General features: G+C 49.1%; 2 protein-coding genes across 17 annotated transcripts in view; one reads left to right on the top strand and one right to left on the bottom strand.

Moving 5' to 3' along the window:
- The window catches only part of CAMSAP1 (calmodulin regulated spectrin associated protein 1), a 35941-nt gene extending 29032 nt beyond the window's left edge, over positions 1 to 6909 (top strand). For all 5 annotated transcript variants that reach the window (XM_054848835.1, XM_054848836.1, XM_054848833.1 and 2 more), the window contains 7 exons: positions 33 to 2469; positions 3648 to 3784; positions 3875 to 4083; positions 4170 to 4272; positions 4655 to 4770; positions 5010 to 5128; positions 5453 to 6909. In XM_054848835.1, coding sequence (XP_054704810.1) covers positions 33 to 2469; positions 3648 to 3784; positions 3875 to 4083; positions 4170 to 4272; positions 4655 to 4770; positions 5010 to 5128; positions 5453 to 5755 — 3424 coding nt within the window. In that variant the 3' untranslated portion in view covers positions 5756 to 6909. The remainder of the gene's footprint in view (positions 1 to 32; positions 2470 to 3647; positions 3785 to 3874; positions 4084 to 4169; positions 4273 to 4654; positions 4771 to 5009; positions 5129 to 5452) is intronic.
- A 7210-nt stretch (positions 6910 to 14119) lies between these two features.
- The window catches only part of KCNT1 (potassium sodium-activated channel subfamily T member 1), a 91570-nt gene continuing 77718 nt past the window's right edge, over positions 14120 to 27971 (bottom strand). For 9 of the 12 annotated variants that reach the window (XM_054849141.1, XM_054849142.1, XM_054849149.1 and 6 more), the window contains 13 exons: positions 27803 to 27908; positions 27525 to 27697; positions 27229 to 27300; positions 26807 to 26941; positions 26503 to 26614; positions 25747 to 25848; positions 25543 to 25626; positions 25031 to 25159; positions 24630 to 24650; positions 23586 to 23889; positions 21413 to 21475; positions 18371 to 18455; positions 14120 to 17920 (listed from right to left, as the gene is read on the bottom strand). In XM_054849141.1, coding sequence (XP_054705116.1) covers positions 17800 to 17920; positions 18371 to 18455; positions 21413 to 21475; positions 23586 to 23889; positions 24630 to 24650; positions 25031 to 25159; positions 25543 to 25626; positions 25747 to 25848; positions 26503 to 26614; positions 26807 to 26941; positions 27229 to 27300; positions 27525 to 27697; positions 27803 to 27908 — 1507 coding nt within the window. In that variant the 3' untranslated portion in view covers positions 14120 to 17799. The remainder of the gene's footprint in view (positions 17921 to 18370; positions 18456 to 21412; positions 21476 to 23585; positions 23890 to 24629; positions 24651 to 25030; positions 25160 to 25542; positions 25627 to 25746; positions 25849 to 26502; positions 26615 to 26806; positions 26942 to 27228; positions 27301 to 27524; positions 27698 to 27802; positions 27909 to 27971) is intronic. The other 3 variants (XM_054849144.1, XM_054849150.1, XM_054849143.1) reach the window with 2 other exon arrangements.

Genomic DNA, 27971 nt, shown 5'->3' with positions numbered 1-27971 from the left:
AAGCGTCAGTAGAGTGTTCTTATCTTTTCTAGGCCTCTGTCTCAGCCAACACCATTTGCTCTTCATCATTCTGCCAGTAGTGATGTGGACCCTGGGTCTGGTGATAGCATTAGTCTGGCTAGATCAATCAGCAAGGACAGTCTTGCTTCAAACATTGTTAATGTAACTCCAAAAAATCAGCCCCATCCTCCATCAGTGAAAACTAATGGGAAGAGCTTGCTGAACAACGTTGAAATTGAGGACGAAGATGAAGAGCTTATTGCGATAATCAGATCCGAAGAAAGGCCAAACCACGGTGATCTTGAATTGCAGAATGCATCAGCCAGGGTGCCCAGCATAGTTGCAACTGCATGGTCTCCAAAAACAAATAGCGAGACTTCAGAAAGCAAACCAGACAGTTTTTACTTGGAGCCCTTACTGCCTGCAGTTCTAAAACCAGCAAAGGAAAAACAGATAATCAATAAAGAGGATGAATGTGGGGAGGGGAAACAAAGGAGTTTTATAACAAAGAGATTAAATGAGGGACACTTGCCTTTGATCCGCAAGAAAACAAATAGCAGTCATGGTGAGCATGACCTCAATAGGACTTTTACTCCAATTTCTAGTTCTGATTTCACTCCAGTTGCAGATCCTAGTGCTGCAGATTCGGTGGCACTGGTGGAGGCAGGGTTAGAAGCTTCCAGACCTTTGGCTAGTAGCAGTTTAGATCCTTCCCCTCAGGAGCTATCCACTGGAGGATTTTTTCTTCATGCTGCTAAATCTGATGATGACATAGCAAGTAAAGTCAATGTAAGTTATGTGAAAAGTCTTAATTCGCATGTTCCAGATACTACGTGGACTATGGTGAGACAGGATTCTGATTCAGATCTCTTAGACATAGAAGATGCTGAACAGGATTTGGTAGTCATAGATGACCATCCTATAGTCACTAAATACATTGGCGAGGAAGAATCTGCAAAATTGCAAGAGGATATGAAGGTAAAAGAACATGAAGATAAGGATGATGCTAGTGGACGTTCCAGCCCGTGTTTGAGTACAATTTCTCAAGTTAGCAGTGTGTCAATGACGAGTGGGAGTGTCCGAATGACCAATTTCGCAGAACGAAAGCTTCAGAGACTTAATAGCTATGAAACAAAGTCCAGCACAAGTAGTTCACAAAAGACGACACCAGATGGATCAGAAAGCTGCCCAGCACCACTGACCACATGGAAACAAAAGCGAGAGCAAAGCCCCAACAGCCAAAATAAAGATAACGTTAATCTTTTAGCTTCTGAATTGGTGCAGCTTCACATGCAGTTGGAGGAGAAACGAAGAGCAATAGAAGCTCAGAAGAAGAAAATGGAAGCCTTATCAGCAAGGCAGCGACTAAAATTGGGTAAGGCTGCTTTCTTGCATGTTGTTAAAAAAGGGAAATCTCCTGATGTTCCGCAACCGCTTAAACCAGAACATTTTACAAAGGAATATTCTCGGCACAATGGTGAAGAGTTAGATGAAGTTTCTTTGGGTTCCAAATCTGAGGGGTTTCTTCTGAAAGAGGAGGAGAGAGAAGAAATGCTTAATGATTCTCCAGAAGTAACAAAAGTAAAAATGCAAGAAAGCCTAGCTTTTGCTGAGCAACATAAACCGAAAGACTCTGCTGCTATACATGATTTGGAAAAAAGTAAAATTATTTCTGTTGCCCTCCTAGAAGACAATGTTACTGAAGTAGATATAAATGAATGTGATCTTTCTATTGAAAAACTAAATGAAACAATCAGCACGCTTCAGCAGGCTATATTAAAGATTTCTCAGCAACAGGAACTACTTATGAAATCTCCAGCAGTGCCATCACCAGGAACCAGAAGTAACTCTCAGGACCAAAAGGTAAAACCATCAATTCATTTTGTTGAGCCCCTATCTCCAACTGGAATGAACAGTCTTCGTAAACCACCTCGATTTGGTCAAGGAAGGAGTCCTCGATCGGGAAGACCCGCTGATCTGAAAGTCACTAAAGACAGACAACAAAATTCAACACGCGTTAAAACCCCAACACAAAGTCTAGAAACCTTACCACATTTAAGACCATTTCCATCCAGCAGCTTGTCAAAGACACCAACAGAAATCGGCTTGGAAAATAGTCCTGATCATGGAAATGGTTCTCAAGAAAAGTGTTTCTTTGATACCTATAGACTTCATGATGAGAGTAACCAACGGGCACTTGTTCTCTCCACCTCCAAAGATGCAAATATTATTTCTGAAATGAGCAAAGAGGTGAATAACAGCTTCAAGGAAACAGGGTTGAATTCTTCTGATGGCTCAGGAAAAGAAAATGTCCCAGTGGATGAGCCACTGCGAAGCAAGGCTAATCTCATTGAAGTAGACTTGTCTGACTTAAAAGCTCCAGATGAAGGAGAACTTGAAAACCAGGACAGCTCTACAGATATAATTAGTGAAGGTGATCAGAAGTCCGGTGTGGGTTTCTTCTTCAAGGTAAATATGTTACGTTTGTATATTTAGTTATTGTTACATATTTGCCCAGCTTTAGAACTCTTTTTCCCTTCTTCATTCTTCAGTCTTCTGATGGAATGTAATATATTCTGGTTGCAATATTAGGATTTTAAAAAACTGCATTGAAAAATAATTGCTTGTGGAGGAAAAAAAGCTTTTGACTTAATGTATGAAATCCTGGCTCTTGTTGTCTTTACCAGGAACCAGGATTAATCTTGCTTTTCTTCTCTTTCCCTTTGTTTTTTTTTCTATCTGAGAAACAGACAAACATACAAATGTCTTGTAAATACTTAGCTCAAAAGAAACACAGAATACAATGGGAAGAATTTACTGGTTTGAAATCCCAGCTTTCTGTGAACCTTGAAAGAAAAAAAATCTGATGGAACATGGGTATTTAGTAAAAGCCTGCTTGAACAGGTTTTAAAACTTGTCAGGGAGCTGAGAGTCTGAACAGGTTGGGGTTTGGGTTTTTTGGTTTTTTTTTTTTTGTCGTTTGCACCCAAATTTCTCTGATTTTGAGCAGCCTAACAGCCTAAAAGTCATGTGCTCTGTTGAAGAGTTTAGTTGTGTGGCTGTAGATGCAAGTAAAAAATATGTGTCTGCTCATTCTAGTGAAGTTCATAACTGCTTATCAGAACGTTTAGTATCTTCATTTGTGCTTAGCAATAATTATTGTAAATACCTCAAATGTGCTGACATGACCATACTTTTTTTGTAATTTCTGTTTCAAGAAAGTTGAGCTAGGTTGTCTCAATCTCAGTGAATTTGACTTCTGCTTTTGTATAGGATGATAAACATTGACTCAGAGGTTCTCATTATGCTGGGGTTATTTGTGCCTACATGGTATTTGCATTCTAGAAGGTTTTCTGCTGGTTAGGCGTACTTAAAAACAAGTTAGAGTAAGATGAGACTTTTTTTTTTTCTCCCCTCCTCACAGACTTAAGGGAACACTAAAACTGCCTCTTAAATTCTGCTTGAGCAACAAAAAGTTCAATACAGTTCTGATTTACACTCAACAATTCTAAAAATGGAAAGATTTCCAAAAGTAATAGCTTATATTTTTCCTAAAATTTTCCTGGTATCCTCAGCAATCTTGTGATGTCCAGCTTAATATATTTTCTTCTATTCTTAAAAACTCACTATCCCTATGAATTTTGCAGGATGAACAGAAAGCAGAAGATGAGCTTGCAAAAAAACGTGCAGCATTCCTTTTAAAACAGCAGCGCAAAGCAGAGGAGGCTCGGATTCGGAAACAGCAGTTGGAGGCTGAAGTTGAACAAAAAAGAGATGAAGCACGGTAATAACATGTGGAAAAGAATACTTCTTTTTATCTTGAAAATGAGGAAAAATTTTATCTGTTGAATATAACGTTGTGTTTGCTTTTCAGTCGCAAAGCTGAGGAAGACCGAATACGGAAAGAAGAGGAGAAGGCTCGAAGAGAACTCATCAAGCAAGAATATTTAAGGAAAAAACAGCAGCAAATTTTGGAGGAGCAAGGGCTTGGAAAGCCCAAATCAAAGCCCAAAAAACCCAGGCCAAAGTCGGTCCATCGTGAAGAATCTTACAGTGATTCAGGGACAAAGTGTTCTTCCACACGTAAGAATTTTGATTTGTTTGCTCTCACCGAGTCTGCAAATCCACTTTAACAAAACGTGTTTCGCGCTTTCTCTTTTATTTTGTAGCTGATAATTTGAGCAGTGCTCAGTCTGGTTCCAGTCTGTCTTTGGCCTCAGCAGCAACAACTGAACCTGAAAGTGTACACTCTGGTGGCACGCCTTCTCAGAGGTAAAGAGATATGCTTAATTTTAATTTTTTTTTATTTTATTACTATGTTATGAAATAGTGTTGGGATTCAGTGTTGTTTGCTTCACTTCACTGGCATGGAGGCACAGTAGTAATTAGTGAATTCATCTTCTGTTTTATGTGGCTGCCAACTCCAATGTTCTGTACAGACTTGTGATTTTGTTTTCTTTTCTCCCGAAGGAATAATAGAATTTTGCTTTGATAGTCTAGCAGGGAGATTCTGACTGTTTGGGGGGAGGAAAAGGGACAGTAGCCTCCTCCATTCAGGGCCAGTGACTGGTGAATTTACTTAAGACTGGAGGGGGGGAAAACCCAAAAAATCTTGGCATATCTCTCTTTTTTTTATTATTTTTCCCCCCAATAGAGTTGAATCTATGGAGTCCTTACCAATACTGAGCAGAAATCCTAGCAGAAACACAGAAAGAGATTGGGAGAATGCTTCAACAGCATCTTCTATTGCTTCAGTGGCAGAATACACAGGTGACTGTTTTGTTTTAGTTTGAGCATTTGTTACGAATAGCAGGTCATAAAAAGCTGTGGTACATTTGATGTGACACACTGCTATTTTTGAGAGGTTGTCAAGTGTATTTTGTTCTGTTTAATATCTCTAAAAGTAAGTTACTGTAGAAAAACATTTAAGGGTTTATTTTCACTTTGAATGAAAATCTTAATGTTCATAAATGTAGGGAAAATAATTGTTACTTATTTATTTTCCTTAGGTCCAAAATTATTTAAGGAACCCAGCAGCAAGTCAAACAAACATATTATTCACAATGCTATATCTCATTGCTGTCTTGCTGGAAAAGTGAATGAACCACATAAGAATTCAATATTAGAGGTAAGCATTAAAATACCAAATTATTCATGCACTGACAATAAAATCTATCTATGATGCTCACTTCATAATCCCACTGACGTATTGTAGTGAATGCCATTTCCTAAAATGTGCCTGTGTTGAGAATCCCTTACTTTTCGTGACTGCACGGATTTACAGAAAACACGATCCTGTATTCAGAGTTCAACTCGTAAGTTTATGGAAGGACTGAAAATCATAGTTACTGATCTAGTGTTTCGAAAAACTTTGAAAGCGTAAAGCTTGATACAATACAGGAATTTTCACTGTGAACAACCTATGTATTTTGTTTGTTTATTTTTAATGCAGGAACTAGAAAAATGTGATGCCAACCACTACATCATTTTGTTCCGTGATGCTGGCTGCCAGTTTAGAGCACTTTATTGCTACTATCCTGACACTGAAGAAATCTACAAGCTGACTGGAACAGGGCCAAAGAGCATCACCAAGAAAATGATTGACAAACTTTATAAGTACAGTTCGGACAGAAAACAGTTTAACGTGATTCCAGCCAAAACCATGTCTGTCAGCGTGGATGCTCTTACTATTCATAACCACTTGTGGCAAGCCAAGCGACCTGCAGTGCCAAAGAAGAGTCAGACTCGTAAATGACACTGAGTTCTTGGGGAGAAGATTGCTGAATGGGATTGCATCGAAAGAAGACATGTTTACCATTTTCCTCCAGTTTGATATGAGATGTGCAGAACCATAAACACTTTTTAAGAAGCTTCTAAACAGAAACCGTGGATACAAGTTGTTAAGGATGAAGGAACATTGCCAGTGTTTTTTATGAATGATAAATCTGCTGTTACACCCAATGCTAACTACTGTGGCTTTCAACTGATGAGGGACTGTGCATGTAGCAAGATCTTTAACAAGTGGATTTCCTTTTACTTGAAGCTTTTCATCGGTACAAATTGGGAATAATTAAGTTCTGTTTCCTCTCCGCCTCATTCCCTCCTTTTTCCTGTCATTCTTAAAGTTGGCAAGGTCCGAACTTCAGTAGACGGATTGAACAGACCTTGGGTGAAGTGTTTTGGGTTTGGTTTGGTTTTTTAAACAGTCTTTAGGGAAATCTTCCTTTCAGACTTTTTTGAGGAACTGTTTAATACATCAAACTGTTGTACTGTATCTACTGCCAACGTAAGTCCAGCTCTCAGATTTCTGAAAAAAGCCCCAACTTGTGCTGCTCAGAACAGAGTTTACTTGCAGTATCTGTTTAGGATAAGCATTGCAAGGATTGCAAAAGCCAGTCTTTTTTAAAAACAAATTGTTCGCAAATGTAAAGATTTCTGGAATACAATCATGAAGAGGCATACAGGTGCTACTAGCTGGAATATGCCTGACTGAAACTTAAGGCAAGCTGAATGGAGCACAGTTATTACTGATTTCAGTTTCAGGTAGTGTCCTAAAGATTTCTTTGCTTTAAAGATGGATTCTGGTAGGTATAGAACATTTCCACTCTGAGCACGCTACTCCTGTACGATGGTGCACTTAATGATCACAAATTTTAATGTTTTTATTACATCATGAAATGTAATTCTACTTTCTTTGTCCTGTCTTTATTCTGAATGAGCAGCATGCTCTAAAATGAAGAGTGTGTTATGTTTTTTATTTTGGGTGATAAATTAATATATTGATTTGTTTTTCTCATTTAAAAGCAATTTTTAAACAGAGACATTTGCATTTGTTTCAAAAGCCCAGATAAGTCGAATGGCTTGGATTTCTTTTCATGTTGAAATATTAAATCTTGAGTTATGACCTTAAAAGTCTTTGTGTTTCAGCAGATTAAATTTGTGTCTGTGGTAACAGGGTATATTTGCAGTTCAGTTCCATTCTTTTAATATTCCTATTTCTCATTTTTGGCCCCGGCTAGACTTCCGAGTAGGTTTCTGTAGCTATTACCTAATTTAATCTATTAACGTGCGCCTGCTACGTCTGGTTTGACACTACTACCCGAGGGTCATGTAGGCTTATAACCTTGGTTTGCACATGTTTACTTTTATTTGAAGTGTTACTTGAATATGTATCTCTTAAGTGCAGAAGGCACTACACCATCCTAGAGATGAACTGAGCTCTAAAATACAATACAGTGTAATTATTAAACTTTGAGAATAATGGAAGTTACAAAGAGTTATGTACATAAGGGGAAGATAGGGTACGTCATAAAGTGCTAACTAGATAGAGCAAAGCGAAGGTCTTCCATTGCGGTCTCTCCATTTTCTTCCCCTTCCAGTACTCCTTGACTAGGCTGCTGCAAGTTTGTAAATTATGTTAGATAGTTCGCTGCTTGTAAATAATTAAAAGGCTTTATGGTTTCTAAAGTGCTAAGTATTAAACACCGTCATGAGTGTAACTTTTGTTACCATGCTTTTCATGCTTGTGCTTTATTTCTCACTGTTTGATATTATATACCATATTTATTTTATGAAACACTGAAATTTAATAAAAATCATTAACTGATTTCCTTTTTATTTCATGTGTTTTTTTGTTGTTGTGACACTTCATCCCCTCAAAGAACTAATATGCATTAAAGATGTGCTATTCTATGTTTAGTTGTGCTCTTAGGAAGCTTCACCTGTAAGTAGCTGTAATAACTTCATGGCAAGAGCTTAGTTCTCGTGACCCTGATTGCGATGTGCAAGAATTAGACCGAAAGGCTTTCAGAAAATTGGAAAGTAATGTAACAGTCTCCTTAAGGATTTTCTTCATCAGGCTTCAGACTCTTGAATCTGGCTGCTGGGTTTTCTTTGATCTGTATATTCAGTTAGTGACAGAATTTTGGAAGCACTAAGAGAATTTCTTTTGTTGGGCTCTTCAGTGTTAGCTTGCTATGGAGCTGTAAAGACAAGTTGCCTCTAGAATTTAGAAATAAGCCGGTTGTTTAAGCTTCATAATGAATCCATATTGGTTGCACGGAAGTGAAATTTGCATTCTCAAAACTGTAGACTTTTCCAATGCAGAAATAATTTTCTGTGACTGTACAATAAATTTTTCAAAGAAGATAGCCCTTGTTTGTAGAGATTAAAAAAAAAAAAAATCCGTGATTCCAGTGATTTGTACTTTTCTGTATTTCATTCAGGCTGAATTATGGCTGCCCATAGAAAGGACTGGACTGCAGGAAGGTGATGGCACCTTCAGTGTCCTCCTGGATCTCATTGCACTAGATCAAGTCCTTGTTTTTCCTGCTGCAACGTGGCTTCATTTCCTCCTAGAAACAATAGAGAAAATAGAGTAAGTCATTTTCTAAGAGATTAAATTCTCTGAAAAACTAACAGTCTTCAGTTTTAGTTATCAAAACCCATTAATCTGCAATACCTTGGCAAGGAATATGGTGTATTGATGTAGTGTGGAAAAACAGGAAGAGAAGCTTGTTTGTAAAGAATGTAACAGGATTTGTTGGTGACTCTGCAGAGGAATGTAGGAAAACTGTCGATGTGTGTGGGCAGATGCAGGCAGGGTTTTGTAGGAGGGAGAATAATTCATTTTCTTAAATAGGTTTTGTATAATCTGTGACCAAAAATGTCAGCTTAACCGTGTTCACTTCTTGGTGTCAGCCCAGGGTAAAATGTGGTTGTAGGACCGTGACTACATGTCTTCGTTAGCATTGGGGTTTGTGTTATGTTTATCGAATTCTGAATATGTAGGATTTCTAACTGTGGCTTTAGTGACGTCATGCTTCACTCTCGGTGACTGAGCAGCATTATGTTGTAGGAGTAGTTAGGGGATCTTACACTGCTAACTGTCAGGGAAGAATGGTGCCAGCATCTTATTTGCTCACATCACTTCTAAAAATCACTGCTTAGAAACCGACCTGTCCTTCCCACAGCCACATGAGCGTACGGTTGAAACGCAAGGCAGTATTGGATATTGCAGTAGCATAGCACTGCTCCGTGTCTGGGTACCTCCTGTGGAGAAATAGAAATAATGTCTAGACCTGCGGCCTCAGCTGTTGGCTGAGGTTGGTTTTCACCAGGATTAACTGGAGCCGGGGTGGTTCCCCCTCGGCCGTGTGAAAGCAAGCAGAACTTCAGCTAAACAACCTTCCGGCCGCCCGCAGGGTTCTCATCGTGCTTCCTGGGCGTTTGGGCAGGAGGAGAGAGTGGGAGCTGCAGGTACAGCTGCGGTATCGGCTTTTCCGACTGGCAATAGAAAGGAAGTAAATTGTAATAGCTGTCTAAAACCAAGTGATTTCCCCCCACACACACTTGCTGTGTTCGCTCTGGCTAGAGACTTCGTTTCCTACGTTGAGTACTGTGAAAGTAGATCTGTCTTTGACCTCTCTGGATTTCTTACTAGTTTCTTACACGTAATACATACAAGAATGTACATCTTTAAAGTGCTTTTAAATGCAATTTCTTTTTCTCAAACTTCCATACTTCAGCCTGTTGTGTATTTACACGTGCTGTTTGTATTTGTAGTTAATGTGTCTTTGTCTCATTTTCATCATGCTCTCCCGTAGAGTAATTATTCAGGCAAAGAATAATCTGAATTTTGAGAACACTGACTGACTTTGAAAACTTTAAAACAGTTCAACACTATGTGCTGGGCTGCTGGAATGGTTGAGTGTGCAAAAAAAAATAAATCTGACTTTTCTCCCCAGTAGACTAGAGCGGTAAGAGCATAGAAACCGGTGATGGGAGTGGGATTTTCACTTACTGGGGCCAATGGTTTGGGGCTGTCGTATAAAGAGTAACGGGAATGAGTTCTCAGGGCTTGAATTTTCCATTAATTTTGCTTTTTTTCCTCACAAGTCTTCAAATCTGATCACTAGAGGCAGTGTCAGAGAGCTCAAAAGCCCCTCGCTTTGTTTTTGTGGGGGGTCTTGTTGGGTTTTTTTAAATATCGCAACAAACAAGATGTGTCATCTTCGCTCTGACCTGACTGTCCTGGGAATCCGGTGACTGTTGTACTTTGGGAGCAGCATCGCACCTGGGGTTTTTCTTCTCTCGTACGTTAGTGTAGCCAGTCTTTATGGTGGTGTATTAAGCTATCATCCATGCTATGCTTGTCCAATTAAAGAGCTTTCAGTTCATTAGGGTTTTAAATTTCGCTCATTTGAAGCCGTTGAGCGGGATGCAGGCGGCCGCGTTCTGGTGTGACTGAGGATGGCAGCGGTGGGATAAGGCGCAGGGTACGATTTCTGCGGCGGGTTTTCGTGGCTCAGGAGCTGAATTCTGAGACTTCGGGTGAGGCTGGTTTCGCTGTGACGCTCCAAGGACACCAGAAGGTGACAGGCAAAGAAGATTTTTGAGAGATTGATTTTCGTACCTGTTTTTACTGCTGTGCTACGTACACAGAACTGGAGAAATCGGTGAAGTATTTTGTGGGGGAGGTGTTTTGTGTCTGCTGCTGACAGGTGAAAACTTTCATATAATGTTCTTTAGGACAGTTTGAAATTGCGATATTCCTGTGGTCCACTTGAGTATATTTTTTTAGATGTCTAAAATACATCTTTCAACCCATTAAAGGAAAAAAAAAAAATAGAATTCTTGTCCTCACTTACATTGATCAGATGTTCTATTGTTTAATTATATATATGAAGACTGAGTATTAAAAATGGGCGAAAAAGTTTACTTCATCTTAGCTCGGTAACTGGTTTTTGGGTGTTAAATGGATATTATGACATGGATGGCGAATCTGATGATGGCTTTAGCTTTAAGACGTTATTGCAGCCACCAAGGAACACGGATGTGACGTGTCCTACGGGATTCCCCACAGGTAATGGTGAGCGGTCACGACACAGAGGCACGTTTAATCCGCCTCCATCATGTCCTTCAGGAGCTAAGAGAAGAAAAGAGTGAGTCTTGACTTGGTTTTTGACAAAAGGGTATGACGTGCATTGTTGTAGTCCTTTCTCTCACACACCTTGTCAGGACAAACGTACCAGAATCCCAGGAAAAAACTTGCACATCACAAAACGTAAGTATATCGCACGCGTTGCATTTAAAGTTTTGCAATTAACTTGAGATCACCGTTCAGACAGTGGGCCACTATTATAATTTAGTGATTAAAAAATATTTTGGGGGTTTTGGTTTGGTTTTTTTTTTTTAATTTTGTTTGGATACGTTATCAATATAAAAAATTACTCTATAAGCAAAATCTTTCCCTTACGGCTTTGAGCTTTCTGGTTCAGGTCTATTTACTGTTGCTTTGGTTTTAGGGGTTTGAAGATCTCAAGATTCCAGTGTGTGTACGAAAAAGTGTATTTCTGCTCTTCTGTTCCGAGTCGTAAGTTAAACTCTTTATTTTAAAAACGAAACCAAACTTTTATCAAAAATGCCATTCCTACCACTTCAGCTTTCTTAAACAGGAGTATGTTGGTGGTTGAATGTCGGTTCGGTCTGGTTGGGCTCACCATTAGTTATTTGTCAGTAATTTGGGGGGGGAGAATTGCAGACTGTAACTACAGTGTTCTGCAGAGTTAGCCAATGCCCATGTTCTTGGCAGTACACTATATTAATCTATGTTAATATAACAGGTTTTTAAAGACCTTTCTTAGAATTCTAGTCTATATTTAACCATTTGTTTAGTACTTATATTAGAATTGGGAAAATTTTGCTATTTAAAAAAAAAAAGCTTACGTGTTAGTAACAAGAGGTTAATTTTTCACATTGATGTTTGTTTCATAATCCGACTAGGACATCTTTAATCTTTTGTCCTGAAAACTGAGAGGAGATTAAATCCTGATAGATGAAAAGAAATTATCTGCCTTGTTCACGGGAGTGTTTCTTCGCCTCGTTCCCCAGATTTCCCCCCAGCAGCGACAGGAATGGCTCTTGGGAACATTTCTGACTTTCAGCTGTCCTCGCTGAGATGCTGCCTGCTCAGGCACGTACGTTATTTCATATTGTGCTTTGCAAAACACATTTTTTGTGACAGCAAGGTTATTTTACGCACTTCATCCCCCAGCCTGCCTTTTCAGTGGAATGCTGTTTTGCAAAATGAATGTTGAAGACAGGCACGTTTCTGTTGCAAAATTACAGGATGGATTTATTTGCTTGTCTGTGCCAAATATAAATCTACTTTCAAATTACATCTTGGTACTGAAATACTGTCAGAGTTTTCTGATGCATCGCTCTGAACTGGTTCAGAAATAACATATATTTATTATACCGGGGGGGGGGGAACTCTGGGGAAAGCTTCTTAAACTGATGTGTGCAGCAGGGATGATTAAATATTCAATATACAGCATTTGTTAAAATTCAAATGAGCTGCTTGAAAGAACATTTTGAAGCATACAAAACTCCCAGAATTACCATGGTATTACATGAAATCTTACTGAAGAAAAAACTTCTTTCTTTTGAATGTATGTCTTTCAGGGAATAGCTATAAAAATGGGATTTACAGTAAAATAAAAACCCCTTCATGGTTTTGGTTTGCTTTTTGCTACCCAGCCACATCAGTACCGTTCTTTTTTTTCTTTCTAATGTATATTTTAGTGCTCTAGATTTTTCTCTTCTAAAAGAAGTTTTCAGTGTCAGAAGCTAATTTTTCTCAACTGGGTCAAAGTTTTAAATGAATTTTGGCTCATTTTGCAGTGTTATTTCCTCCTCTTGTACTGCTTCCGTTGCTGGTGAAGCGAGATGAAAAGCGGGTGCATCCAGGTAAAGAACCTACTGCAGAGAGCGGCAACGAAGCCCCCTTGGTTCGGTGACAAAGCAACTGAGAACCGGCGTCTGGTGACGACCACACAACCACCAGTGAAGCGAGAGACAACCCTGGACGCCGTAACACTCACTGGTTGGGTTTTCTAGAAAAATGAAGGTTGTTAGGGGAGATCTCGCGGCCAGGGATCTGAAGTAGAAACTGGGGGCAACCAAAACCAAGTCCACTTGAGAAACGAAGTGCCGCGATGCCGTGGGCGTGCGGACGGGCTTTCACAACTGCACCAGAAAGACCACGGTCAGTACTAACAATTTTTTTTTTATTTTTTTTTTTTTTTTTTTTTTGCCAACAGCAGCAAATGCGGAGATGTTGAAAAAGAAACAGGGAGTTTTGTGTTGTAGCTAATGAACCATGTCACTAGCAATGCTTGTTCGGAATGAGCTGTTATCGGTGGCTGCTCGTACGGAGGATTAAATCCTGTTCTGCAGCCCTCGACGGGTTTTTGTACCAGCGAGGGCTGTTACTGGTGGTGGTGAAATTCCCTGCCTTGGGCTGGAATCACTGTAATTCAGCTGTCCTGGAAAACTGAAGGAATTTGTTCTCTGTGTATAGATTTGTCTTGTTTGCACGCAATAGTTTAAAAGTAATTCTAACGGGGACCTGGCTTCCTCCTGTCCTTGACTTGGGTCAGTTTACAGCAAAACGACTCGATGGTTCCCAAATGTCTCACTTGTGCGTGTATGGTAGTCCTAGAATTATCTTAAGGTATATTGTTTGGGTCCTTCTGTGTGATTTTAAATAAATATATTATAATTTTTACAGTATTTTCTTAAAATGCTTAATAAAAACAATCTTTAGTTGCTCACTGTTGGTGTCTGATCACAGAGCTAGAACCCGTGTGTATGTGTGTAGTAAGCTCTAGAAAGGGGTTCTCTTTCTGGAAATCTTGGGGTGTGGATGTCAGCCGGAGACTCAGTGAAAACTTTTGAAGTATTTAGAGGTAGAAGAGCATGTACGGAATCCTGGCTCAGCTTTGGTAAAAAAAGTTCAATTCAATAGCCACAAAAATTAATGCGTTTGAACCATAGAAAATAAGGATTGAATAAATTAAATGACCTTTAAACATTGTTGGAGTTGTGGTGTTACTGTAACACAACAGCAAATCTAACGTGCCCTTTCTGCAGTCGTACACAAAGAGTTTTGAAAACTGAGGTTAAAAAAAAAAAAAAAAAGTTTTCATGTGTCCCAGCTCTGGAAGAGACGACTCGACCCACGGGCTCGTAAGTCTTGGGACTTTGGCCACGTTTTCCCGTGGATTTTAAAATAAATGTTTGCTCCCAGAAAACAAAGACGACAGCAGGCTGTACTGTTGCTGCATGCAGCTCTTTTATTTTTGTTTGTCTTTACAGAAATGTGAAGCATCTTCACAATAATTGTACAAAACCGTCTCCCGGGGGCTGGCTGCAGTGCGTCCCAGCAGAGCATGTCACAAGATTCCGTCTCGGCGAGGGAAGGTGGGAGTTTTATCTGCCGTCGCTGGTAAAAATCATGCAGGAGCTGAGCGTGAGAGATGACAGGTCTCTCGCTCAGGGAAATAAAAATGTCATGTTCCATACAGATTGAAGTAAAAAGTGGTATAACAGGAAATAAATATACTCTAACATTTGTTTGGATATTTGATTTCTTTAATGCATGATATACGGATTTAGCCCATATTTAGCGTATGAAACAGTTAGTGGACACATAACGTGCTGGAGCCGTTTGCTGGTAAACCTGAAACTACAGCAGCCATCCTCATTTCTGCGTTCCCCCAGGGCTGTCATGTCTCCGCACTGAAACGCAACCGTTCCCTTCAGAAAAATCTTATTTTTCTCAGTTTATTGTCAGCGGTTGGATGCAATCGTTTCCCTCTCCCCAGGGAAAGGGCAGGGTGGGGGGTTGTACCGGCCGCCCCCATCCCGGGCTGCTCCGGGGAAAGTCCTCCCTTGTGCACCCCTCGAAGACAGCCCTTCTATAAGCAGAAACAACTCTTGGATGCATCAACGTTTCCAGGACCATTAGAAAAATAAAATACTTTTGTTTTTACATTAGTATTTTAACCGAGTCTAAAGAATTAGAAAAATTAAACGTTTGTTCTTAGACTTGCATTGACCACAGGTAAGTATCTACAGTATTTATTTCGACATCCCATTAGAATGTCTGCTATAAATTTACACCATAGAAAGAACGTATGCAAAATGCGTATGGTTTATACACATAGCTTTCTTTTTAAATACACATATTTATACATGAAACAAACAGAAGCGTTGTCAAAATACAGTAATATCGAGGTGGTTTCTTAATAGTATCACAAACCATATATAGGCTCTGCTTCTTTGGGTATGTGGGGTTTGTCTTAGGTTAATTATCGCCTTGAATTAAGGGTCAATAAGAATTTAGAGAGGAAGGAGAGGGACGGAGAGCTGGGCTCCGGCTCAGACCCGATGTCTTTGCAGCCGGGGTCTCTGGCACGAAGCCCCTTGGCTCTCTGCGGCGTGGGGCTGACGGGGATGCTCGGGGCTGCGGTGCTCGGAGCGTGGACCAACGCGGCACTACGGCAGCTGTGCTCGCTGCTCTGCCCTCGCAAACGCTCTGCTTACCGGGTCCCTTGCCCCAACAGCCAGTCAAATAAAAAAAATAAAATTAAACCCTGCTACATTCCAAATAAACACATGCGGATAATCAGATAATCACATCACGCATGCTACCTGGGTTTGGGTTTCTTTTGGTTTAGCCTGTACCACGGCTTGGTTCCACTCTCCCTCGACAGCTAAGTGGGGGTTGGAAAAGCATCTGTCTGAAATCCAGACAATTAAATCTATGCACACCTGAAGAGGCATTTCTGGAATTAGATCTGAGTATCTTGAGGCTTTAAATTGACACAGACCCGGCACGTGCTTTTGTCCTTCAACTGCGCTCACTGTTTAGCTGCAAAAACTTCCTTCTTTTATTCCTTTAAATCATATTTTTGGCACGTGAAGTTACAAATGGAAATAAATAAAACATGTATCTGCCTTAACCAAATAGATGAAAAATTAATAATTAAAAAAACCGCCACAAACAACCCCAAAAAGCATCAGAGACTGTTCTCTTTGTGCCGAGCGGAAGGCTCAGGCTGGGGACTGGGCTTTTACCTGCGGCTCCTCTCCCAGCCCCCGCCTGGGGCAGGTCACCCGGGGCCTCCTGGCCAGCGCATCGGGAAAAAATAACAAAAAAAAGCCCATCCAGGCACAGAAGGTCTTTCTCAACACCTTCTCGAGGTGACACCAGTCTCGGTGTGGGTCCTACCCCTTCCCCAGGCACCCTCATTACTCACACGCGTGTTTCTCGCCCGGCACTGCTTTCCCTGCGGGCTGGGGCTGCCCCGGGACGTCTCCCCAACTGTTTAAAACTGCAATTTTAAATAGGTTTGGTTGGTTGGGTGTTTTTTTTTTTTGTAAACAACTTTTATTGGGGGTGTCATAGGGAACGAACGGCGAATGTTAATGGCAATAAACCGTTCAGCTGGCAGCGAGTCCGGGATGGCTGATGGGATTTCATGGCAACGTTGTGCTTTACAGGCTTCTCGTTTTAAAAAAAAAAAAAAAAAAAAAAATCACATTGAAGTTTTAATATATGAATGTAAAAGTATATAAAGTTAACAACTCAGTTATTCACTTGGCAGTCAAATAAAACCTTTACACATCAATGTTGTAAAGTGTGCAAAAATATATGGAAAATACATCTCGTGTTTCTGCTATCGAAAGGTCTCTATGGGTCGGCCGATGCAGACCGAAAGCAGTTGGCCAGCGTGTGCTATGGTATGGTTTAACGCCGTTCTGTACATTCATGCACCTCTGCTGCAGGCGGACGCGTGGGTTTGTGGGGTTACGAAGTCGAGCGAGGCCGGGCAGAGCTGCCAGGGTGGCCGTGGCGGGCACGGGGGGGCCAACGGTGTCACCGCTCCGTGACCCAGGAGAGGGGAATGGGGTGGGGGGAGTCGTGTCCGGGCTGCACAGCCGGGGGGGTGTCAGGCCCCAAACTGGCCCTGGAAGGAGGGGAAGGGGCTGAGCGGAGACGTGACCCACAGCACCCAAGGGTGCGTGTCCCCAGGCACCCTGCCCCGTACAGGGACCCCCGAGTCCCTCATCCCCCCGGGCAGCTCCGGCAGCAGCAGCGATGGGGGGGGCAAGCTCACCCGGGGGGGGTGCAAAGCCAAGGACACCGTGCCCACCGCCGGGGCTGGGCGTGTTCTGTGACTCCACGTGTGACGACAGGCATTGCCGCGGGGATGGCATGGCTTCGGTCGCCTGGCGTCGGTGCGTTTTGGTTTGTGAGATGCCGCGACACGCTGGAGGCAGCAGGTGCCATGGCACCGGGGAGCGCCGCATCGCCCCGTCCCACCCCGTCCTGTCCATCCCACCGCCACCGGCGAGTCCTCCCCTGCCGCCCACGCGGCACCGAGCGCTCCTCACATCGATGCCCGGAACAGAAAAGCAACAGAGGATGAAGAACATGAGTTGGGTGAAAGAGCAGAAGTTTGGGTACCCCGAGGGATACCTGGCGGAGGAGGAGGAGGAGGAGGAGGAGGAGGAGGGTTTTGGTGCAGTTTTGCTCTTGTATTGACAAGCCCCATCAAATGCAAATGACCTGCATCATCTGGGGACAATTTTAAACACGGTCCTGCTCACACAGGGTCAGTTGTCATCTGGGTCTCAGCCACGTCCCACCAGCACCAGCGAAGACTTTCTCACTAGTTGCGGTATTCGTATAAAAAGTTAAAAGCCACGGGGCGTGCGCCCGCCGGCTGTCGGGCTGTCCAGCTGCCCCATCCCTCCCGGGGCTCCGGGCATCGCGGCGTGAAGCCAGGCTGGGCATCGCCTTCCCCTGGGGCGCCGGGCACCCGCGGGCAGCGGCAGCAGCCTTCCCCTCTGGCTGGCCGTCCTTTTCTTCGCTGCCTCTCCCCGGAGCCGCCGGCCCGGGCAGGGGTGTGGGGCGCGGGAGTTGGGGGGTGGGGGGGGGTGGGGTGCTCACAGCTGGGTCTCGTCGCGTGTTTCGGGGTTGCAGGGGCCCAGCTTGTTGCTGCAGCTGCTCTTGCGGCTGTGGCCATCGTTGGCCACGTGGGCCAGCGGGTCGGAGCGGATCAGGTACCTGTGGGGCACAGCCCGGTTACACTGTGGGACACACACACACACACACCCCCCCGCCCCTGTTCCCCGACGGCAGAAGGGAGCTGTGCAACCCCGAAATTGGGGTCTGGCTCATCCCGGTGGCCAGGACACGCGGGGATGGCCCATGGCGCTGTGCTGGGAGCTGCTGGTCGTGGCAGCTGCTAAATTAATTAGGAGTTATTTCTCCATGGGAAAAACTCCACGCTGCCGGTCGGAGCAGTGATGGGGGCCGGGGCACTCTGGGTGCTGCTCAGGAACACGGGGGGGTGTGGGGGGTGGCCTGGGAAGGAGGCAAAACCCCCAGGTGCGTAGGAGAACTCGTGGAAAGCAACGCGACGGGGGCAGCCCGTGGTGCTGGGGCAGGTCTGGGGGCACGGGGAGTGCTCCTGCCCGGGGGGGGGGAGCCCGTGGGTGGGGGGGCAGCACCTACACGATGTCGTTGAGCTCCAGCCGCGTGTCCGGGGGGGGATTGATCAGGACGTAGGACAAGGTGTTCTGGTGGTCGTTCATCTCATCTGCGAGAGGAGGGGAAAGCACCGGTGAGGGACGGACCGACGGACGCCCCGACAGACGCCGCGGTGGCCCTTGGTCCCGCAGCACCCGGCTCCGAGGGGTCACAGCTCGTCCCCAAGGACGGCACAGGGGTCCCTTTACGGAGGGAGCCCGTGGGCAATGGCGTGGCCACCGGGAGAGCACCAGAACCCCTCTGCCACCTCCCTGCACACCCCCCCCCGAGCTGCTCCCCCACCACAGCACGGCCCAGGGGCCCGGCAGACACAACTCTGCAAAGTCCCCACCCCCACCCCCCCCCCCAAAAAAAAAAAAAAAAAAAGCTGTCTTACCTTGGTTTAGTGCAAAAAAGGGAACAAGTTAGTCTTGCCACGTTAGGTATAGCACAGCGACTCCAACCACCGGGGCCGGGCAGCCAAACCCCCCCCCCCGCCGGCCACTCGGGTGCTCTGCCCGCTCCTCCCCTTCCTGAATCTCTTCATTCAGCACCGGCCAGCAGCAGGATTTAGTCCAACGATTACTTCTTTCCCCTGCCCACGGGAAACCACCTCCGTGGAGTTTCAGAGCCGTCGATGCCGTTCAGGGCAGTGACCTCCCCGGGGAGGGGTTCGGGGCCACCGAGAGCTGCACCCATGGGTGCTGCGTGGGGCGAACGGGTGGCCCTTGGGCCATGGGGGGGGGGGGGCTGTTCTTTCTGAACTGGCTGAGAACAAGATCATGGGTGAAATGAATGGGGGGTGCAAGGCTGCGGGCGGCCGGGGAGGGGGTGGAAGCTGCGACAAGTAACACCGTGTACAGACGGGGTGACGGGGTGCGGATGGACAGGATGGAGAGGGGACGGACAGACGGACGCAAGGGGCAGCGTAATGAGCACAGCGGCAGGCCAGCTCGCTGCAAGGCTTGTCACTGGGGGGGTGCCTCTCCGGGCTAGCAGAAGGGCTCCTCTGAGAGCATCGGTGCCCACCAGATGTTTGCCGCTGTCGGATAAATGGAGCTCGGCTTGGGGGCAGCGGGCCCAGGGACCGGCCGCCAGGATGGGGCTTTGGCTGGGGGCTGCTCCCCGTGACCTGTCCTGCCGCTCCCACCACCCCGTCCCTGCCGTCCCCCTGCAGATCCCCCGGTCAAAGGCTGCCCTGCCACATGGCGGGACACAGGCCAAGTCTCCTGCCGTAAAAGCACCCATGGGTGCGTGATCACACCGAGATGAGCCACAGCAGCTTAAATCACCGCAGCCGCCTGGCCTGGCACCCTGCAGAGGGATGCAAACAGGCTCCCCCTGCCCCGGGTTCACCGTGCATTTGGCCAGCACACATCCTGACGGACCCTGGGGCATCCCTGCGGCCGGACCGCACCGGTACCGCACACAGCGGCACTTGCGGGGGGACACGAGACCCTTGTTCCATGGCTCAGACACCTCCCTGGCACCTCTGAGGCTGCAGAAGGTGCCGCAGCGGCGGCGGAGTGGGATCGCCTGCAGGGAGATGCTGTGCGGGACCCCCCCCCCAACCCGTGCCGGGGTGCCCAGCCCCAGGCACCGGCCTGTCCCTGGAGCCGCCGGAGAGCTTTGGCCACCCCAGTGCTCAGCCTTACAGCGAGGCGGGGACAGGGGGTGGCAATGCTGGGGCGCAGGGGGCACACGGACCCTGGGAGCCGACGGGAGACACGGGGGTTTGCCATGACGGGGGAGGCGAGGAAGGGCCCTGGCTCGCAGCAGGTTTCCCTGCTCCATGGAAGCACCTTTTCCTGACCCCCATGCAGCTGAGCCAGGCACTGCTAAACCCACCAGGTATATTGCCATAGCATCCCCGCGGCACAGCGGCAGGGCTCAGCCCAGCAGCACCCTCCGGCAGGATTTTTTTTTGGGGTGGGTGGGGGGGGAGCCAGTGCAGAGCTCCAGCTCCCGTCCCCACACAACCCCCGGCAGCGCCGCCGCCACGTCGGACATTCACCCGTGGGGTCTCCTGGTTCAGCAGGCGGCTGGGGCGAATCGACGGTGCTGGGCCCCGCTGCGGCAGGACACGGGGTCTCGCTCAGCCCCCAGCTCTTCTGCGGGAGGGGGCGATACCTGCGGGGTCTGAGCTCTGCCCAGCACCCGCCGGCCAGCTGGCAATATACGCTGCTGGCGTGGGGCTTCCATGAGCCCCAGCTGGGGCTGCTTCTCATGAAGGACACAGGTTATAGGAAAATGCCAACTTTTCACCTTAAGCGCGGGCTAGTGAAGCCTAAAATAGAGCCAGGTCGGGCTATTGCTAATCTCTAGGCTGCTGCAGTACAGAGGGGCCTTTCCAGGGCTCTTTACACCACTGGTGTAAATGACCCAGCGACCCTGCAGCTCCCGCAGGGGCCACCAAGGTGCCCCGGGGTGTCTGCAGCACAGGGGCACCTGCGGCTGCTGCCTCGCGCCGAGCCCAGCGCCACCCCCCCGTCAGAAAACAGGGTCTGCTAAGGGCAGAGGGTTGTCCAGGACCGCAAACCAAGGATTGCGAAGGGCTTTCCAAGTGCTGCCTTGGCCCCGAGCTCCGGCTGACCCACGTGCAGCCACGAGGCAAAGGGGCCAGTGCAGGAGCTCCAGCATCTCATCGCAACACACGCCAGCAGCTCCGCTGCGCTCGTCCCCCCCCCGGAGATCCCCTCCTCAAATTGCCACTGGCTTTACAGACCAAAACCAACTCGCAGAGCAACGGAGGGAGGGTTTCCTTTAATGACAGCTGAGGGCTGGGGTTTCCCTGCAACGATTCAACTAGAAAAGGGTCCCTGAGGTTTTTTTTTTTTTTTAATCTCCGTGGCTTTGCGGAGCGCTGTGTTTGCACTGCTTTCCAGCACCACCCAACAAGTGAGTGCCTGAAAGGCTCGGGTATCTAAGGTGAAAACCGGCAAGGGTGTGGATTGGGCTTAGCTGGCATGATCTTGTTGTACGCTGCACGCCATGAGTCACGCGGGACTCCCAGGGAAAGGGAATTACCTTGCAAATATCCCAGGTTTACCCGATTCATCACATCACTGGCTGTTAAATTTGCTACATCCTCTACAGAACATACAGGGAAAGGCACAGACATAAACAGAGAGAGAGAGAGAGGTCAGCAAGCCATGATTTGGCAAATATCAGAGACGAGCTCCTGCACTGCAGCAATAAAATGAGCAAAAGAAAAAGGAAAGGGGGAGAAGGCAGAGCAACGTGTTCTTCCAAAACGCCATGAGTGTCCAGACACCGACGGTGACACACGGTGACAACGCGCAGTCCCAGCACAGCTGGCTGCAGACATGCCGCAGGGGCTCGGGAGCTGCTGGTGTCCCCCCCCCGTGCCCAATGCCCCGGTCCTGGCCAGGCATTGCCCTCCCGCCCCAACGGGTCCTGCACCCCTTGCTGCCTCGGCGCTTGCCGGAGCCGCTCCCCCCCCGCCCAGGTTTGCTCCAGCCAAAATTTGCCGGATCAGCCGGGAGAAGGATGCAAACTCTGCCGCTAACCCAGCCAAGGGTGCCCGGAGCATCCCGGCGGGGCTGGGATGAGGGCGGCCCCTTGGGATCCTCACCCGAGGCCGTGCAGGCAGGGAAGCCGCCTCTGCCTTACCCTCTGCCTGCGTTTGACGGGGATGCCACGCCGCGGCCTGCCCGCAGCAGCACACGCCGTGGCAGCTCTTGCTTCAGGTGCCTGGGCTGTGCTTGGGGTGCACGGGTTCCCCGGTTCCCACGCCCAGCAGCTGTGTACAAGAGCTTCTCTAAGGCCATGCATGCCATGAGCCGTGCTCCAGACGCTGCGACAGAGCTGATGGGAGCTGGAAGTCCCCCAGAAAATGCAGCAGAAACTTCTGGGACTAGTAATGTAGGGAAAATAGAGGGGCGGGGGGATGTACCGCTGCAAGCCCTCGCCTGTCGTGCCCTGTGCCCCCCCCCCCGTCCTGCCGCAAGCCGGCTCTCCTGCCTCTCCTGGTAAGGCTGGCTGATGCCCACAGCCCCACAGCCAGCGCGTTCGCCCTCCGCTCCAAACCCCATCCTGCGCTGCATTTCTTTACATCTTCTCCTTCTCCTTCACGTGCCTAAAGGCCTGCGAGGGAGAAGCCAAGATGGGAGAGGAGGAATCCTTCCCTCCCTCCCCCCAGCCTCCCAAAATCAGTTCCCATCCCGGCCGGGGCACGGTGCCAGCCTGCGTGCGGGCAGGGGCTGGCGCGGGGCGGACGGACGCTCTTCGAGGATGGAGCAAACAGGCAGCAGCACAGGATGGCTTAAAAGAAGGAAAGGGGGGGAAAAAAAAACCAAAACAAACCAGAAACCAAACCAAACAAGCTGTGGGCTACAGACTTTGTCCTAACCAAGGGATGGGGAATCATCCGGGGGGGACACACAGACGCCAGCACCGACGGGCAGGTGAGAAGCTTCACGAGAAATGTGGCTGCACAGAGGGACCCTGAGCGCTGTGGACGCCCCGGGGCCGCGTGGGCTCATCGCAGCCGGAGACACGTTTCACACACAACGAAGCAAACCACTCAGCCCTACAGCTACCGAAATGTTTTCCATGGAAGAGTTTTTTGAAGGATTAAACTCTATAAGAAAAGGGGTTTGTGCCTGCTGATGGGGCTTCACCTCTCCCTGCCGCTCTAGGGGGGCTCTCGGGCAGAAGGGTTTTGCTGACTTGGAGTCAGTGTGTCCTGAACCACCGTTTCTGCACGGTCAGAAAAGGGGGGGTCAGGGGGGGCAAGCGGGGCATCGTGCCCGAAGGCTGCACTGCGGCACTGGGTCCAGCTGCAGGCAGAAGGGGAGGAATTACTCTGCTCTGCAAACTCCTGCCTGGACCCGTCCCAGAGCCCCGAAACGGGGGGGGCTGCCTGCAGTTGGCCGGGGGTTGCAGGTGAGGGGGCTCCGCGCTGCGGCACCCCGGGCAGGAACGAGCTCGGCTGCAGAAGCAGAAGCAAGCTGGGGTACGAGGTGCTGCTCGGAGGGGCAGCGCCTGCTGCGGGGCTAGGCTCGGCTTGGGGTTAGGCTTAGCTTGGGTTTAGGTTTGGCACGGGGTTAGGCTCAGCTTGGGGTTAGGTTCGGCTTGGGGTTAGGCTCAGCTTGGGGTTAGGCTCGGCACAGGGTTACCTGAGGAGCCCGCGAGCGGGATGCACCACGGCAGAGGAGCGCAACCGAACGGCACTTACCGTACCCGGTCGTGGGCAAGCCCAGGTGCTTCATACGGTTTTTGACGAGCTCGGAAAGCTCCTGCCTCTCAGAGCGCCGGTACAAGCTGAGGCGCTGCTGGCTGATCCACTCGGCCGTCTTGCTGGAGTGCTTGTTGCCCTTCCTGCTCAGCCGGCGTGCCCACTGCATGCTCTTGCGCCGCAGCAGCGGGTGCTCGGACTGGTCGCTGGAGCACGAGTTCCTGTGGTGGCTGGTCTTGATGCCCCAGTGCTCCTTGACGTCCTTCGTGTCCTCGCAGTCCTCGACGTTGATTGAGATCTGTGACTGGAAGCCCAGCAGGTCACCGGGTGGTGGGGGGACCAGGGGGGGAGCCTGTCCTGTCCTTGGGTGGGATCTCTGCCGTGGGATGGGATCCTTCCTCTGACCCCCACGCGCTCTCCCAGCTCATCATCTCTGTCCTGCTAAAACTACCCGGCCAGCAGATCTGGGATGAGCGCTGTCGAGTGGAGCCTAACGGGCTCCTGCCATCTCTCGCACGATTATCCCTGGGCTGCCCAAGGGACGGCCATGCCCCGTCTCCCTCTCTCGCATCTTAGGGCAGCCGTGCCGCTGCATCTCCAACACGGCACCCCCCACCGGTGAGCAGCAATTTGTTAATAAAGTGGTTTAAAGCATCTCTAAGAAAGAGGTGGATCGCATTTAATTAAACGTTAACTTTTGGCTCCCTGTGGCTGCTTGCTACAAAGCTGAAAACCAAAAGTATTTAAAGCGCAGCCTGGCTCCCTCCCCTGCTCCTTATCCCACTTAATTACACTGCATGACTTTTGTCATCCCGGACTGCCGAGGCTCAGTCGGCATCGCCCTTCCGCGGAGCCAGGCAGCGCCGTGCCGGCACCGGGGTGATGGCCGGCACAAGGCGCGCGGCGGCTCTCGGTGGCCAGAGCTGGTGCTCGGGTGGCCAGCCCAGGCGCTGGCCCACGGTTGGGCTGCGGCAGGGGGGGCAGGAGGCAGCGCTGACAGCCAGGGTCATGCCCCACACCGCCCGGGCGCCCGGCCGCACTCACCTGCGCTCTGATGTCGTGGGGCTGCAGCGGGGGAAAAAACAAGGAAAAATAAAGCGTCAGCAGCCCTGCGGTGCCCCGTCTGCCTGCTCCCCGGGGACGCGGTGCCGGTGGCACTGCAAGCTGTGCAGAGGAACCCCCCCCGCCCAGCTGCTGCCCGGACAGACGGGCGTTCACACCGGCCGGCATGCCCGCCTGGGCAACCGGGACACCACCACCACAACGCAGATGCAGGGCCACTAACGAAGCAAAGGCAGAGCTTCCCCTCCCCTCGCGCCCCCCCCCCCCACCGCTGCTGCAACGAGGTCCCAGGGGCCTCGTGGACCCAGCCACCCTCATGGACCGCATCTCTGCTGGGACCACCAGCAGCCCCTTCCTGGCACACGCCACCGCCATGCCCCTACCTCGGAGGTTGCGAACATGTGCGACTCAGTCCTGTAAATCCCGATGGGAATCTCCGCACTGGAGGAGCAGAGCTTCTGGAAGAGGCGGCCGTACGTCCGGATCCACAGGTCGTCTTCAGTGATCTTCATCTGAGCGACAGAGGACAAACATCAACCACCCTGTGCTGTGCAGAGCCCACTGAGGAGCATCTTGGGCTGCTCCTGAGCTTCACCCAGCTCAGCCACGTCAATCCCAAAAGCGAGATGGACTCCACAAAAAGACTGGGGGCGATTTCTGACCCCAGCCTTCAGAATGGGGACTTGGGTCCCTGGTAGCTCTTGGGTTTTTGGTGGCACTGAGGTTCCCCACACACAAGGCAGGGGAGCAATGACCCGGCATGTTCTGCCTAACGTTGCCTTCCCCCATTCCCAGAAAAGGGGAACCCTCCACCCCCATGCTCAGGGTGACAGATCCCACCAGATCCACGATGACTTGGCTCAATAGTTTCAACCCAGAGGGACTTGGCACCTACCGCACAGAGGTAACCAGAGCCCGGCGTGGTGTCGAGACCCAGCAGCAACCGAGTGATGGTGATCATGTAGTCCTTCACGAACGACTAGGGAGAGACATTTGGGCAGGAAGCCGGAGAAAAGGTTTGCTCGGTTATTCACTGGGAGACGCAAAGGGGCAGCCACAGCTGCAGGGGTGCATGACCCAGAGCCCGTCAGGCTCTCACCTGGTAGAGCAGCGTGTCCAGCATGCTGATGCTGAAGACCCTCCCGGCCGCGAAGGGCAGCCGGAACATGAAGGCCAGGTTGGAGCCGTTCTCTCGCTCTTTCTGGAAGAGGAGGGGGAGATGTGAGCACCCACAGGCAAAACACCGTTGGCAGGGGCTTGTTCACGTCCTTCCAGGGCATTTAGCAAAGCAAAACCATGCAGTTTCCCCACGCACAGGTTGCACAGAAACTAGAAGACTCATGAAAATGGCAGGACACCAGCATAGCGTTTCTGGTGGGTGTGCCAGGAGGGAACCAGGGCAGCATCCTCACACTGGGTGAAAAAGGGGTTTTCTCCACGCAAATGTGTGAGACGTGGTTGGGTTTTTTGACACGGGCTGGAGGGGGCCCTTTCACATGCCCCGTGTCTGGTTCAGGGGTACTTTCCCCCTTGTCAGAAGATCAGTCTCAGTACACTGACCCCACTGCAGTCACAGCATTAAACCTGATTCAGAGGTCTGGTGTGCCCAGCACAGCAGTAGGCAAAGCAGCACAACCTCCGCTCACCGAATAAATACGTAAATATGTAGAAGGAGGTAGCTAGTCCAAAGATTGACTGCCCACATAGTTGTTTGCTGCAGGTTAGCTCGGGCAGATGCACACTGACTGTGGTAGCTGCAGCATGCAGAAGAGCACAGGACCTTCAGGAGCTCAGATGGAGTCACTCTCAGCATTGACTTCCCAGACCCCACGTGCAGGGGAAGACCTTCTCTTACCTTTTCTAGCTTGGAAAGGGCAAGAGAGTAACTGTCCTTTGCTCTGAACTGCATGAACCTCATGTTGGAGGGGTGGGTCAGCTCTGTGATAATGCTGAGGCTGGGGAAGAGCCTGCAATGGAAAGAGACCTGTTGTCCTGGAGCTCACTCAGAAGTGAGAGCACTCCCTGCATGTAAAACCTGAGGAGGACCAAAACCATCCCAGTGCCCTTAGCCACCACCCCAGACACCAGCACCCTTCCTGGTATTGCCTCCAGCAGAGGTAAGTGGCTGTGACGGACCCGTGACAGCGGTCACCCCTCACCTGAACATGGTCTGGACGTTGACAATCGTCTTTGCATCCGCCATGTAGTCCTCCTCGGCGCTCATCGTGCTCTCCTTGTCCACAACCACCAGGTTGTCAGCGTAGATGATGCCACACTGCAGCAAGCTGTCCAGGCTGGGCAGTTGCCAAAGAGAAGAGCGCTGGGTCAGCTCTTGGAAACAACACAGGGAAGCAGCACGCTGCAACGTGTGGCCCTACAGCGAGCCCAGGCTGCTCCCAACCACCAGCTCTTCACCTGCTCCCATCTACCAGGGGGGGGTTCAACAACCTGAGAAGCCAAGGGTGGGCTCAGCTCTACGGTACCAACCCTGGGACTTCTCATGGGATGACCCAAAAGCCTGGCCCGGGGTGAATGCAACACATTTAGGCATCACCGTACAGCCACACGCAAAAACACCTACTTGTCGATCGTGCCCTCCATGTAGTAAACCATGGGGAAACAACAGATGGCTTCCAGAAAGTGGTGCTCGGGCCTGGAGGAAGAGCAACAGATGAGAGCAATGTGGTTCAGCAAGTATAATATGTGTGTCAAACACAGGCACAAACCCACACAGCAGTCCCCAGGGCCAACGTCAGCCGAGGTACCCAACAGTGGCACTGCCATTGCCCCGCGCTCCCATCCCCACGGTCCGAGATGCCCATGAAAACACAGGGGAGGGCTCGGCGCGATGGAAAACGTCTGCGGAAGAGTACTTGCTTGTTGTCCAGCAGCAACACAATTGGGTTCAACTCTTTGCGGGACCGATAGTACGCACGAAGGGGGACAATGAAGTTGTACAGTCCGTTTCCAGCCGTCTCCGCCGAAACGATAATCAGTTTGTTCTTAAACCCGTAGGCTTTGGCATCTTCGAAGCTGTTGTGCTTGCAGCCCTGCGTGGTGGAAGGCAGCACAGGGACTCAGCGCGCAGCTCTCAGCCGCCCACCCACCATCCCGCTCCCGGCGGGGGGCTGCAGCCGCCTGCATCCCCATCGTACCTTGTCCAGCCTCAGGCAGCAGAAAGGGGCTTTCTCGGGTAAAAGGTGGCACAGAGTCGGGGAGCTCCCAATGTAGGGGGAGTTCGGTGGGTAGCCCTTCACGTACCTGCAGCAGAGAGAAAATCCAGCAGTGTGAGGACACGGGGAGAGCTTTCACGTGTACAACACT

The sequence above is a fragment of the Grus americana genome, chromosome 20 (assembly GCF_028858705.1).
Source record: "Grus americana isolate bGruAme1 chromosome 20, bGruAme1.mat, whole genome shotgun sequence".
Taxonomy (NCBI): Eukaryota; Metazoa; Chordata; class Aves; order Gruiformes; family Gruidae; genus Grus; species Grus americana.
Note: the sequence above shows the minus strand (reverse complement) of the source record. Positions and strands in the feature narration are given on the sequence as shown.